The sequence below is a fragment of the Lissotriton vulgaris genome, chromosome 6, assembly GCF_964263255.1.
Source record: "Lissotriton vulgaris chromosome 6, aLisVul1.2, whole genome shotgun sequence".
NCBI classification, from domain to species: domain Eukaryota; kingdom Metazoa; phylum Chordata; class Amphibia; order Caudata; family Salamandridae; genus Lissotriton; species Lissotriton vulgaris.
The window spans coordinates 792,739,626-792,754,794 of NC_141694.1; the positions used below are offsets into that span (position 1 = coordinate 792,739,626).

The 15,169-nt window shown below is 41.6% G+C and overlaps 1 protein-coding gene across 1 annotated transcript in view; it reads right to left on the minus strand.

Moving 5' to 3' along the window:
- LAMA4 (laminin subunit alpha 4) overlaps positions 1-15,169 on the minus strand; it is a 583,946-nt gene that overhangs the window by 20,220 nt on the left and 548,557 nt on the right. Inside the window, exons 35-36 of the mRNA XM_086926829.1 lie at positions 8,260-8,415; positions 562-721 (exon numbers count right to left, since the gene is read on the minus strand). Coding sequence (XP_086782955.1) covers positions 562-721; positions 8,260-8,415 — 316 coding nt within the window. The remainder of the gene's footprint in view (positions 1-561; positions 722-8,259; positions 8,416-15,169) is intronic.

Below are 15,169 nucleotides of genomic sequence, written 5' to 3' on the forward strand. Positions count from 1 at the left end.
AAAATGTTTTTGAAAGCTAGATCCAGACTTTTTCTTGTTGTTTGAGTTGGACCTTTCACTAATAGCTGAGGCCTAGTGTTATTGTTTAATTAATTAAGTCTGTTGCCTTTTTGTTGTCGGAGGAGTCAATAATATGGTAAAGTCTCCAAATCACATGGTTTACTGTGCAAAGATTAGCAAGTGTAATGCCAAAAGTAGTATATTATGCAAGAAGTGGTGGAGTTCCCTGGTTTGCAAAAGACGAATACTATATTGAAGGAGGTGTTAGTGTTGTGTGCCTTCACGCCTAGTCCAGTTTCATGATAATGCCAAGCTCTTTAGCGCATGGTGGTTCTCTGGTATAAATATGTTTTTGGTATCTTGATTCAAAGGAAAAAGGACTAGCAAAGTAGTCCTATTTATAAATGCAAGAATGTGGCAAGTTCTTCCGAATGCCTGAGAAACCCTACAACTACTAGTTATGGTAATAAGTGCAATAAGTATTACATTGCAAATTGTTTCTACAGATCTCTCAAATAACACCACACAAAATGCAGCAACTCATTTGTTTTTATGCTTTACCAAGAACCACATATCCTCCTCCTGTTGAAAAGTATGTTCCTGATTCCAGTGGACCTTCAAAGCATGGTGTGACACCGAAGGACTGAGAAGCAGCGATGACAGAGCGACCATTGAGCTTCAAGTTGCTCAGACAGCCACTGAAACTGTTGACTGAGTTCTCCTGGAAAAAGAGAAGCGTCAATTGTAAGTAAAGGTGAAATAAATATTAAGGTTACGTTGACATGTAAGTATCATCACCCCCATTCTGGCTATGAAAAACATGCTATGCCGTGTGTCCATCTTGTCACATAACATTTAATATTGCACGCTCTCCTAAAGAAGAGGCATTTCAGGCTCATTCTTGGTTTTCATAAAAATGTTCATGCTTTCTGACATCATTTTCTGCCATGACATGTCATGGCAGAGCTAAGTACTTTAATCAGAAAATAATTGCAGCCACAGAAAAACAAAAAAGTGAAACATATTTTGGGGGCAGTTTGGCTAAGTGCCACATTTCCGCCGTTGATCGAGGGAAGCTGCAAAGAAGAAAAGACAAGTAAGATTTGTACAAAAAGATCAGGAGGTCCAGAAATTAACAAAATGTTGTCATCATCTTCATGTTCAGTAATATCTTGGGTCCACTTTAGGCTATACCATTTCTGTAATATGGTGGACAGGGAATCCTCCATGTTTGTGACAAAGTATCCTGTCTGCCAAACTCTAAATAAGGTTATTGGCCATCTTAAGTGGACTAAACATGGCAAGAACTGAGATAAGGTAAGCTTTGGTGGGCTAAGATAAACATCACTCTATGCCCGAGTGGTGGAAGGGAGGATTTGCATTTCTCCTCCAACTGGGGTTACCTACAATGGCTGAAATAATACCTGTCCGCTGTCTCTGGCACAGAAAAGCTCCCTATCCTATGTTTAGATAGGCGCTACATTTATACCACCACTTTTTCTATTAAAAATATAAAATGTTGAAATTTCCTCCTTGAAAATTCATTGTAGCTGACATATATTATTCTCAGACCTCAACTGGTGGAAAAATACCCTGTTGGGTGAAACAAAATGTACCACAAGGTTTGGTATTACAGCTCAGATGCAAATGTTATTTCTTGTGAGATTTACCTGGCTGTGTATTGCAAGATTTGATCCAGACTGGATGGCAAACAGCACATAAAGTTTGTGCCCCTTAAAATGATGGCTATCATGATTTAATAAAGTGCCATTACTTACTCTAAAGTGGACAAAAGGGAATCGGGTGCAAAGTGCGCAGTCTGTGTTTACCAGGCATGCAATTTGCATAAAGGAGGCTGCACTATTTTTGCACTAACGTTTAGAACATGACGTTCATTTTCTCATACAAACTCCCAAGTTGTTTGTTTCATGTAGTAGATGAAATTGTCTGAGGTCAGTGAGCTCAAAGGTTAGTGTCTCTAAAATAATGTCTGTATCAGTTTCTGTAGTAATCAAGTCCAGACAGGTTGATGCAGTTCAGGATGATGTATTGTAGATATGTAGATGAGCCCCACCAGGAGCAGCCAGCATGCTGCTTAGCCCCATCTCAACTGTTGCATTTCTTCACAGAGTACCAACATTCCGAAATACATCACTACTGTAACATTCTACTGGCTGAACATGTGATGGAAAACGGCATACATTAACATGAACAGGAAACTAGGATACTACAGTTTCTCTCCACCTATCCAAATATAGTAAAGTTTCTAGTTAAATGTGAAAATACTGGGTGCAATCCAATTGAATATCAGTTTCATTTAGATTTTACAGTCGTTTCTGGTCTGGCTTGAAAACGCAGCTGTCTTCAAGATCTGTTGTTGCTAATTCTGTAATATGCACATAGAGTGCGATACTCACTGCCCCAAAGGAATACTTCTATCTCACCTCACGCTATCATCTTTTTGGTGAACAGTTACACCGTCTATTGGGTGTTTGCATAAGGGACTATTTTTTAATCTAAAATGTAATTTAGATAATTACATACGCTATTCTTCATTTCACATTTGCAATGTATCCTTTCGTGGTATTTGATCCCTTGCAGCAGGGGTTTTTAATTGTTTTTCTTAGGATTAAGTGCAAATCAGTTTGTAATACGGCCGTCCAATTGGGCTGTTACTTTGTAGATAAGCATGACAGCAATATGACCAAACAATAGCTGCGATCAGGCAAGACTTTGGTTGAGACGGGGCGATCGTCTTGGGTCGGGCCATCTGATTTCCAACACATGCTTCTTTGTGCTTATTGCACAGTGAGCATCTATATTTTGTACAGTAATTGCTAAATTTAAAAGTACATTCATTGTTTACCAAGCACTGTCAGAAGTGGGACAATGTTCACCACACAATGCCACTGAGTAACAGAAGGACATTTTACTACAATAACCGAAGTGTGTTATTGACAGTCATTTTGTTATGCACAGTAACAAATCAAACTATAAGAGCTATAAATGTTCAAATTTGAAATATACCCTTCATTTCATTGACGGACAATATTTCATTTCGTTTTTGATGAGGTTGAATATATTTTCACTAAATAATGGTTAGGAGTTCAATTTTAAATCTAATACATGTAAATATGGTCTTTCACAAAATGGGTGCTTTTAGGTAAAATACACAGTCACACAGACATGATTAAGATAGGCTTGTTTCAGACCATGACAAACTTCAAAATAAACTACTAATAACGGAATAGCATCTAACCTACCATCTACAGTGCAATTGGCCACATGGAAAGCTCACTTTCCTACAGCACATTAATGCATGTGTATCTGCTCTCCTGGAAACCCACTGCCCCACCAAATTCTGCTCACACCTCAAAGTCCCCAAGGGCATTATCATGCTTATAGCCTGATCATGTTTCAGATCCACTAATCCATGAACACATCACAAGACTGCTTTAAACATTTTCAGATCACTTTGTCTCTGTATCTTTGTCAACTGAACTGTAGTGTGCTGGGCTAATGGCAACAAATAGGCAAAAGGGTGATGGTCAGTTTGCTTTTCCAAAAGAATTCTTAAAAATAGGAAACGGCAATACAACGCGGCCGTTTCCACGCACACCATAACCACGCATGCATTACAACGGATGCATGGTTACAACGAGAAGCCTTTACCATGCATACCTTTACTTCGAAAAACGTAGTAAAGGCATGTGTGCTAACGTAAAAAAAAAAAAAGGGGGGGCTTGGGGGTCTCCCCCCCACAAAATAAAAGCGTGGGTTTAAAAAAAAAAAGACGCACCTGTTTGTGAAAAAAGATGTGAAGGAGATTGGCGTCTTAAGAGGAAACGGAAAAACACTTCCGCTACCTCTTGATGACTTACAACGTCACCTCGGAAAAACAAGGAGAGGAGAGGTAAGGTGGAATGAGCGGTGTTCTAGCGGAGAGTTAAATTAAAAAAGTACATTTTTAGGATGAAAATCCGTTAACATGAAAATACCATTTACATGCATACTTTTACAATGAAAATTGTTGTAAAAGTATGCGTGTAAAAGGTATTTTCGTGGTAAAGGATGTGTGTGGTGACTGCATTCCATTGTAACGCATGCATGGTAAAGGCATGCGTTACAACGGAATGCGTTGTGAAATCATACAACCCTTAAAAATGCATACTTATCAATACATTCATAGAGTGGCTTTCAGTTAGCTGTTCTCATCCAGTGCTGTATTATAGTGTCATTTACATTTTGCTTCAGTGCATAGAGAATGAGGCAATGGGTCAGTCCGTTTTTGTGGTCAGCCACTGGTTTCCTTATGTGAGAGTGACAGCATTGTGCCAGAGCACAATCTAGTCATTCACAGAGTAAATAGTCTGATGATAGAGAAAACATTTGATTTATTATGTTTTTGCCTATAATATTTTTCAAATTTCTTCAAGACGGTTGGACTGCTGCTGGCATGCTGCAACTGGGAGTCCGATGTGTCTAGTGCTATGCGAGGACTGAATGCATATTTAATTATTCCATTTTCCCAAAAGCACTTCTAAATGTACTGTGGCTTTGCCATTCCTCTGGCAGAAATATGTTTTTGTACCAGTCACTCCCTCTTGTTCGGCCTTTCCTTTGCATCTCTCCTGTTGACCCGCTTGTCCAAAGAAATTATGGTGATCCTGAATTTGTAAATATGGAAGTGGGTGTTCTAGTGTCTTGTGTATTATAAAGCGTGGGGCCCTTATGGCCCCTAAGGGACTCCCTAGTCTAGTGAGGTAAGTGATTGGGTGCTATTGATCAAATTCATGATGCATTGTTCTTGATTTAAAGGTTACAATCTAAAGAATAAAGACCTGTAATACCAAGCTCATGTGTGGCGTAATTCATTTACATGCTACCAGGCTGGGCAGGATGCTACAGGTGATGGAGAATAGCTTGTGGTAGAACTGGGCTGTCCCTGGTCATTAGAGCTGCATTAAAAATAGGGAAGAATTGACAGCTCTGTCACATGTTTCTGATTCCATGAATTAGAGCCATTAATATCGGTTGTTTGTTTGAGAATAATAGGCTGCCCTCATTTACTTTCTCAGTTTTGCCTCCCAGATTTATTGAGTGGAAAGGATTAACTGTATGCTGAGGATTGTCTTAGACTGGTTTTGAATTCTCAAATGTGTTACTTTCATTGATCTTGTTTTTATTATCCTCAATTTCTGTAGGTAGTTTTTTTAGGGCCTGATCTAGAAAGTGCATTTGCAGTTGCAAACCCAACATTTTGCATAATCAGAGGAAAAGGGCTTTGTTCAATCTACAAACACCCTTTTATGAGTCAGAAAAAGGTTTTCTGAATCTTAAAAGGGCTCTCCAACCTTTTATCGCCACAAGGAGGGTCTATTTACAAGTTAGAAAGGTGTGTATCAATAGTTTATGAGCATAATTGTGGTTGCAAGCCATTAATCAGTTACTGATCCCAGAGATGGGGTGGTAAATGATTTGCAGAGAAGAAGCTGAATGCTTGGACAGCTTCCCCTTACGGAATCGCGTCGGGTGGTTTTGGGAGGAAGGAAGCTTCTTCAGGCCTTCCAAACTGCATTTTGTTTTTTTTGTTTACAATAACAGCGACTGTCCCTTTATTGTACATGGAGTGCATTGACTTTTTTCCCCTTTTGAGAATGCAAATAGAGGAAGGGTGGTCTTCTGTGCCTTGCAGGACTGCATCCCTGAATTCACAGTCGATCACAGAAAGCTGGGAATTGCAACATGCCTGATAACTTTATTATTAGGCAAGTCATTTTGCAGCTCTCTATGACTGGACAATTTTCATTGTATGCCCCAAGAAACACCCAGTACAGAGAGCACATTTTCCTAAATATTTATTTATGTATAAATATTGTGGATTTATTACTCACCTGCAATCCCAGGGGAATAATATCCACATTAAGACACTCAATATTTTGTGTCGTCCTAGCGCCACGCAAGGCAAGGCAGGGCAATACATAACCTTAAATGAGATTTATCAAGTCACGCAAGGCCGCCTTGTATGACCATTGTAAAGCAAACCAGTTCAAGTTGCTGCCTTGCTTTACTCTGCCCTGGAAAGATGTTCCCTGGGTAGAGCATGGTTGTTCCCACGCTTAAACTCATGAATTTTGGTGCATTCCCAGATTTACCATTGGTAGACCCAGGAATGCGTCAAAAAGTTACACCTTCCAAGAGGAGGTGCAACAAGGAGAAATATCTTTATTTCTCCTTGTTGTTTCCTCCTTCTAAGTGTGCTGTATTCTGCAGCACACTAAGCAGGAGCAAGATGTCTCTAAGGATTGTTTTTAGGCGAGGAGGTCCCCTTACTTCAGAAAAACTATCCTACTTATAATACAGACACCACAGTGAAAGGTTGTCTGCAATGGCGCATTATGCATCAGTGCAGGGACAGGGCAGGGATGGGCCATAAAATATTAAATATGGCACATTCTTGCCCTCTCCCCCATTCATTCAGCACAGTGCAGGAGGGTGTCATTCTGTGTTGTGTTGTGTGAAACCTTAATAAATCGTCCCTTCAGTGAGGAGTTTATTATTTAACTCAGGTCATACAGTTTTAAAATTCTTATACATCTGAAGACTAATTAGTTGTATTGGTAATATTGGTATTAACAATATGAATTCACTTATAATCTTAGCAATATACTCTCTCTTCAGAATATGAAACAGCCAATTTACTTACCTTGAGTGAATACTGTTGGATTGCTGAGGTCCACAGAATGTAACATGGATTAAATGAATGCTTTGCTGATGTGACTTTGCCTCAATAAGAATCTCTGCTTATATATTTCTGTAGAGCATAATATCCACAAACCTTTAAGGCATCATGTTGACAAGCTAGGCTATTGCTTTATGGCAGATTATTGTGTTTGTACTGAGTAATACATTAACGTCATACTTAAATTGCATATCTTCCTTCAACATTGGTACTCTGGAATAGTTTTTTAATCACAAGATATTTTGTATTACTTGACTTCATCTAAGATTCCCAGGTTAAATTCATTAATGGTTGTATATATTCTACAGACGTATTAGAATTTCTGCTTTGTTTCATCTTTGATGGTTGCACTCATAGAGACACAACATGTAATGTACTGTGCAAAATTGGGTATTTGGTTGATGGAGGAGTGAGATCTTCTCAAGCAACATCCACAGTTCTTGTCAGGGTGAACCACAAAAAGTCACCCTTAGTGTGTGCCACTCAAGAAACAAACAGTACTAGTCCCAGCACTGGTCCCAAAAAAAGAGGGCAAATCATGAATCGTTTACATTGTAAATATGGAAGGCAAGGTAGCCAAGAATTCAAAAGGAAGAGAAATAATGATGAAAGATGAAGGCAAAAGAAGGAAACCTTTTTATATGTATATGGCACACCCTTAGTGGACGTGTTAAGAAGATTAATGTAGCCTAGAACACTGTACTACTTGTCAAAGTAAACAATGATAAATACAAATGTTTTTGTATCTGTGAAAATGACAAGTTATTGGTAGAGTCCCTTTTCCTTAAATGACAAGGACATGGATACCAATAATGATATCATAATAAAGTAATACAAACCCACTTAATGCCTCTGCACCACATATATGTTTCTGCATGTGCTATTACTTGTTTGATTGCTCTACTATGGGTCTCAACGTATGGACCAATAGTTGCCCTGTATAATCATAGTTTTGGGGAATTTGCTTTGTAAAAGTAACATCAAGAATACAAAGGCAATTTCCATGGTATAGGCACCAGTTAGCAAATTAAGTAAAAGAAATAGAAGAACTGATAACTAAGTACTTTAACAGATTTCGTACTTAACTGATGGATCTAAAACAGCTTGTCTTGTTCGAACACTTGACTAATGAGGATATAGAAATGATTGGCTAGTTGGCCTACAAATCATTGATTCCAGTTAGGGTTTAGAGTAATCACATTGAATATGAATATAGTGGATCTACAACGAATGAGCATCAGTGGAGATGTTTTGCAATGTTGTCAATATTAAACCACAATTCCATTTCACTTTTGGTGAGATTGGTGACCACAGCCCCCAATTAAATGCATTTGGAGTGATAAATGTTTCTGCGGGTCATAGGTTGGCAGTTTTATTTTGTGCATGGATAATATTATACTTAGGAAATTTGATTAACATTAATTCTAACCATTGAAAAAAGCCTGGAAAGTCCATTAAAAACAGACTGAAGATGAAATATTCTGCATCTACAGATTTAATAAAAACGTTCGGCTTACCTGCACATGTTTTACAGCTTTTCCTGGAGCGACACCTCCCAAATAAATTGGGTCACTGACTTGCCAGGTAAGATCTACAGCATCAACACTTTCTTCCACAACTCGAAGACCATCAATAATCATTCGACCCTTGTTTGTTTCACGCACAAATATCACCTGCAAAGGGGAAAGTCACAGCAAAGAAAACACTGGTAAATATTTATCTGTCCTGTATTCAGTGCTTAATTTTAACAGGTCCTTTCCGGCGCTCAGCATCAGCACTTAATCATCAACACCAGCTTTTATAGTGCCAACTCGACCAAAATGTATTGGAGCGCTTTTAATGAGGACCAGTTAAGGACATATTCAATTTTGGAGAGATTAGGTGCTTTGCCCAGAATCAAAGGATGTTGAACCTACGCCGATACTCAAACCAAAGTAGGGAGCTCTGGCCATTACGCTACATCCTCTCCCCGCTTGTAGGGTTTCATGGTTAGTATTCGCTTCTGTTATTGGTGGCGCTAATAGGAGCAAGCTGCTGGTGGAAGCTGCCCGACGAGAGCCCCAGCACTTTTTTCACCCACAAATGAACTACTGCCTGTATTCAAACAAAATGTATTTACACAACAACAACAGGAACATTCTAGTGCTTTGAAAAATATGAGCACTCATCTGACACTAACCCATGGTCTAAATATTGTTTAGGCAATAATGTTTAGGAGGTGATGTGTACCTCATTTTTGGGGCACACCCAGTTAGATATTACAAACACAAGAAATGGGGATGTGGTTGTATCTCTGTGGAGAAAAGGAAAATAGCAAGGTACCTCAAACCTCTTCCTTTGGACTAAAAACATCAGCGAATTGGGCTTTTGGAGGACAAGAGACCTGCCATAGAACTTGCAGAGAATATTATGGGGCAACCATGCTTTTACCTCCCCACATCAGCACATAAACAATACATTATTATGATAATGGATGTTTATTATACCCTAAACTATTGGAGAATTTACAGATTAGAATGGTCATGATAAAATATAAATAGTAGCAAAGGCAATAAATATTAGAGTAAAATGAATAAAAATACCAAACATATTTGTTGTTGTTCAATCTATGGGCCTGATTCACAGAATGAATTTAAGACTCAATCCTAAACTTACTAGTATTTTGGTATTCAAAGAATGCACTTACTACTTTTGGTATTCACAGAATGAACTTACTACTTTTGGTATTCACAGAAGTTAGGATTTTGTCTTAAGTTTGTCTTAATACAAACTGAAGACAGACTTAAAACAGACTTAAGACAGACTTAAGTTAGAATTTTGTCTTAAGTCGGTCTTAAGTCTGTCTTAAAACAAACTTAAGACAAAATCCTAACTTCTGTGAATACCAAAAGTAGTAAGTTCATTCTGTGAATACCAAAAGTAGTAAGTGCATTCTGTGAATACCAAAATAGTAGTAAGTTTAGGATTGAGTCTTAAATTCATTCTGTAAATCGGGCCCATAGATTGATCAACAAGAATAAAGTAGTTGCCTGGTAAGGATGACATAGCAACTCTGGTTCAGGGCTGGTGCTTGACAACTTTTTCCCTATGTGGCTTAGCTGCTAGAGCAGCTGACTTTGAAGCTGGGGACCTGTTCAAGTCTGATGGGCAGCTCAATATCCTATGATTCTGGACAAATCACTTAATTTCCTGTGCCTAAATATTAATGTGTCAGTCTTCAATGCAACTGGTTCTTATGTCAAATGCTCTGATCCATACGGGTCAGGTTTGCGCTATATAAAACTGCAAATAAACCCAAAACTTGTCACTGGTCTCTGTCACATAGTGACAGTGGCTGTACAAGGTGGCAAGCAAACCAACCACTCTATCCGAAATAGTTCAGAAGAGAGCCCAATGGAAAAACTGTCAATCACACAATATTTTTGCAGAATGCATTCACATTGATAGCTCTTTTCTGACCCAAGGCCTGCTGAGGCTAGCTTTCTCCTTCATCAGACCCTTGAGGTTGTCATATTCCAATAATAAACTGGGTATGAGTGCTTTGTGTCTCACGTCTCATGTGAAATGGAGAACTTCTACATGACTCATTCCAGGTCTGTTCTTTTGTCTAACAATAAGCTGGTCACCTTCTACAAGTAAATAGTCATTTGTTATTTTTTTTTAAGGATCAAATGTGTTCTTGAAATTCTCTTTCTTCTCACCTGCATGGATTATTTCAACAGCCTATAGTCTTGTCTCCCCAGTACATCACTCTTATAACTCCAATAAGTTCAAAATCATGCAACTTGCCTGTTTTCTGACCACACTACTCTGGTCTTTGCATCCCTGCACTAGCTCCCAATACTAGAACGAGAGCCCTTCAAAACAGTTTGTGTTTTATCCAGTATGCTTAATGGCAACCAACTACCTTGCAAAACTGTTTGTCCTTCACCAAAGGAACGTAAAACTCAAGTCTGCCAACAGGTGTTTACGTCAAACATTTGGCTACAGAAGATATAGTGATTGCTTTATCCCCCACCATTAATCATCCATCACAGTCTTCTATCCCAATCATTCACCCTGAGCTGTACCCCTCAAAAAATGCCTCCCGGCAAACATTCACCCCCCCCATGTAGGAAAGTGACTTTCACTACTTGCTCCCATTGCTAAATCCATCCAATCACTTTATTGAACCTTTCCCTCAGTCTATCTTTAAGGAGATCAAACTGTCTATCCTCCCTCAATGGACTGAGATCGTAAATGCCTCTCTCCTCCAGGGAACCATACCTGATTGTCTAAAAATAGGACAGGTAACCCTCATCCTAAAAAAACCAATGGCAGACTGCAACACTTAAAAAATTTCCATCCAATCTCCAACATTCCCACTCTGGCGAAGCTTATCGAGAAATGTGTACAGCTACAACTCTGCAATCACATAGATCATTACAAACTCCTAGATCAATACCAGTCAGGTTTCCGCCAAGACCACAGCACAGAAACAGCACTCACTCAAATAGTAGATGACGTCCTATCAATGCTCAATCAGAATGATGTGTGTCTTCTCATTCTCCTTGACTTATCTTCAGTATTTGACACCGGGAAACACATCAACTTTCTAAACCTACTTGAAAGAAGGATGGGTTTATCAGGGACCGTCCTCCAATGGTTTACTTCATTCCTCCAGAACAGAACCCAAAGAATCATGGTCAACCACTCTCTGTTGAAGCCCTCTATGGTCACCTTGGGAGTTCCACAGGGATCTGCCCTCTCTCCCATTCTCTTCAACGTATTCATGGAACCTTTAGCAGACTCCTTAGCATCCTCCAACATACATTACCATACATTACCACTTTTATGCTGATGGCACACAACTGCACCTGAAAATCTCTGCTCCTGATGACTTCAGTACCCTCAACATTATTCTACAGAATACTCAGAACTGGCTTGCGCTCAACCATCACAAACTTAATACCATCAAAACAGAATTCCTCCCCATTACCCTACCCAAACACAATCTGAAGATCGATCTTTGGATGAAACGTCTAACTGCTCTTAATTGTACTCCTCACTTTGTACACTCTGCGAGATCTCTGCAAATTTTATTAGACAAACATCTGCACATGCAGAAGCACATCAACAATGCCACCAAAGGAGCAAATTATCAGACGATTGATTGAAATGATTTCGACCTACTCTTTGTTACTGAGACCTGGATGACTGACTCCTGTTCGCCGGTAGTCGAGTTAGCTATCCCCCGTGGTTTCAGAATTTGCAGAGTAGATCTTGCTGCAGATGTGGGAAGAGGGGGGGGGTTGCCGTGATCTATCGGGATCACTGGACTCTCACCTGCAAACATCTGGATAAAATCAAAGAGGCAGAACTTCTCCAGTTTTGTTTGGAGATTAGTCCGCATTTTACCTTAGGCGGCACACTACTGTACCGCCCGCCAGGCTACGTCAGAAACTTTATTGGATCTTTGGAGGAGGTTATCGTGCCACGAGCCCTACGGTTCCCTCGTTTTCTACTGCTGGGCGATTTTAATATTCATGTGGATTCTGTGAATACCACTGAAGCTACTCGTCTCAGTGAGACTTTCAGCATGGCTCACCTCTCTCAATGGGTTGATGCCCCCACGCATGTGGGAGGTCATGTTCTTGACTTGATCTGTACTAATTTTGACATCAGTCTGTCCCCCCCGATGCCTATGGTGTGGTCCGACCACTACATGATTAAGTTTGCCTGGCAGTTAGATGAGGATTTGAGGAAAATTCCTTCTTTGGTACATCGCCCACGGATTAATTTGATGTCCTTATCTGAGTCCCTTTCCGACACCCGTCCGGCTCCAATGATGGAGCTGGAAGCGACTGTTGACGCATTCAATCTTTGGATAGCGAATGGTGTCGCTACCTCCACTAATGTGGGGGGTGTCCGTCGGATGCGGTCAAGACCCTCCCAACCATGGTTCACGCATGCCCTGCGCGAACAGAAGCTGGTCTGTAAGAAATTAGAGCGAGCATGGAGAAGTCCTTACGTGCAGCCCAAAAGGACTATTACGCTGCGATCAAGACAGCTAAAAGCAGGTACTATTCGGACAGAATTGAGAAGGCGGAAAACAACAGTAAAGAGATCTTCTCAATCGTCCAAAATTTCCTATCTCCATGTGCTGCCCAACCCCAACTCCCTTCTTCCGCTCAATGGTGTGAAGAATTGTCCTGTTATTTTACGGACAAAATTGCAAAAATTCTATTGGACTTAGAAGTGGCTCAAAAGTCCTCTACGACTCCACCTGTCCTTTTAAGATCGGATAGACAATGTCTAAAGGATCAGTTTGTTGCCTTCCTCCCGGCCTCGGAATCGGACATACGGCAAATCCTGGCTGCTTTAAAGTCTGGATCTCCTTCAGACCCCTGCCCAGCCAGGGTTTTGGGTGGGATAGCGGACATTATTAATCAAGAGGTGACGTATATCATTAACCTCTCCCTTTCCATGGCCTCGATTCCGAGAAGTTGGAAGGAGGCAAAGTTGCTCCCTCTGTTAAAAAAGGCCGGTTCAGTCAAGTCATAGAATTTGTATAGCGCACTACATACCCAGAGGGTTTCAAGGCGCTTAGGAAGGGGAGGAGGATTATTTGTCGAATATCCACGTTTTAAGCTGCTTTCTGAACGCTAGGTGATTCTGGGTGAGGCGAAGGTAAGCGGGCAGTGAGTTCCATGTTTTGGCAGCCAGGTATGAGAAGGATCTGCCTCCCATGGTGGTCTTGTTGATGCGAGGTACAGTGGCGAAGGCTTGGCTGGAAGAGCGAAGTTGGCGGGAGGGGGTGTAGAAGGACAGTCGAGAGTTGAGGCAGTCTGGTCCGATGTCGTAGAGTGATTTGTGTGCGTGGGTAAGCAGTCGGAAAGTAATTCTCTTGTTGACGGGTAGCCAGTGGAGGTCTTTAAGGTGACCAGAGATGTGTTAGTTGCGTGGGATGTCTAATATGAGCCTGGCTGAGGCGTTTTGGATTCGTTGTAGTTTCTTCTGGAGTTTAGCGGTGGTACCTGCGTAGAGGGTGTTTCCGTAGTCCAGTCGGCTCGTGACTAGAGCGTGGGTGACTGTTTTCCTTGTTTCGGTGGGGATCCAGCGAAATGTTTTTCTGAGCATGCGAAGAATGTTAAAGCAGGAAGAGGATACGGCGCTGACTTGTCTGTTCATTGAGAGTGAAGAATCCAGGATGACGCCAAGGTTCCGTGCGTGGTCTGTCGGGATGGGTGCATTTCCGAGGGCTTCCGGCCACCAGGAGTCGTCCCATGCAGAGGGGGAATTACCTAAGATGAGAACTTCTGTTTTGTCTGAGTTCAGTTTCAGACGGCTTTGTTTCATCCATTCGGCGACTTCTTTCATTCCTTCGTGTAGGTTAGTTTTGGCGGTGCTGGGGTCCTTGGTGAGAGATAGGATTAGTTGAGTGTCATCCGCGTAAGAGATGATGTTGAGGTTGTGTTGGCGGGCGATGGCCGCGAGGGGGCTCATGTATACGTTGAAGAGGGTGGGACTGAGTGAGGATCCTTGTGGTACGCCGCAGATGATTTCAGAGGCCTCAGACTTGAATGGTGGGAGGCGGACTCTCTGGGTTCTTCCGGTGAGGAACGAGGTGATCCATTCCAGAGCCTTTCCTTGGATTCCGATGTTACTGAGGCGTTGTAAAAGGGTGCTGTGGCAGACTGTGTCGAAGGCTGCTGAGAGGTCCAGGAGGATGAGGGCGACTGTGTCTCCATTGTCCAGTAGAGTTCGAATGTCGTCTGTTGCTGCGATGAGGGCGGTCTCAGTGCTGTGTTTGGCTCGGAAGCCAGATTGTGAGGGGTCGAGTGATTTGTTGGCTTCGAGGAAGGCGGCGAGCTGGTTGTTGACAGCTTTCTCGATGACTTTGGCCGGAAATGGAAGAAGCGAGATGGGGCGGTAGTTTTTGAGTTCGGTGGGGTCTGCTGTTGGTTTTTTCAGAAGGGCGGTGAGTTCAGCGTGTTTCCAGTCTTCTGGGAAGGTGGCGGAGTTGAAGGAGCAGTTGATGACGTCTCGGAGGTGCGGGGCTATGATGGAGTCTGCTTTGTTGAAGATGTGGTGGGGGCATGGGTCTGTGGGGGATCCAGAGTGGATGGAATTCATCAGGCGGATGGTGTCCTCTGTGGAGATTGGGTTCCAGGCGTTAAGGGTGTTAACGGGGGGAGGATGGTCAGCTGGTGGTAGGGTGGGTTGGCTTCCGGGTTGGTTGTCAAAGCTGTTGTGGATGTCAGCAATCTTGTTGTGGAAAAAAGAGGCTAGAGAATCGCAGAGGGTTTGAGAGGGGGTGATGTCGTTGGAGTTGGCCGAGGGGTTGGAAAATTCCTTGACGATGTTGAAGAGTTCCTTGCTGTTGTGGGCGTTGTTGTCAAGTCGATCCTTGAATGCTGTTTTCTTGGCTTTTCGGATCAGTTGGTG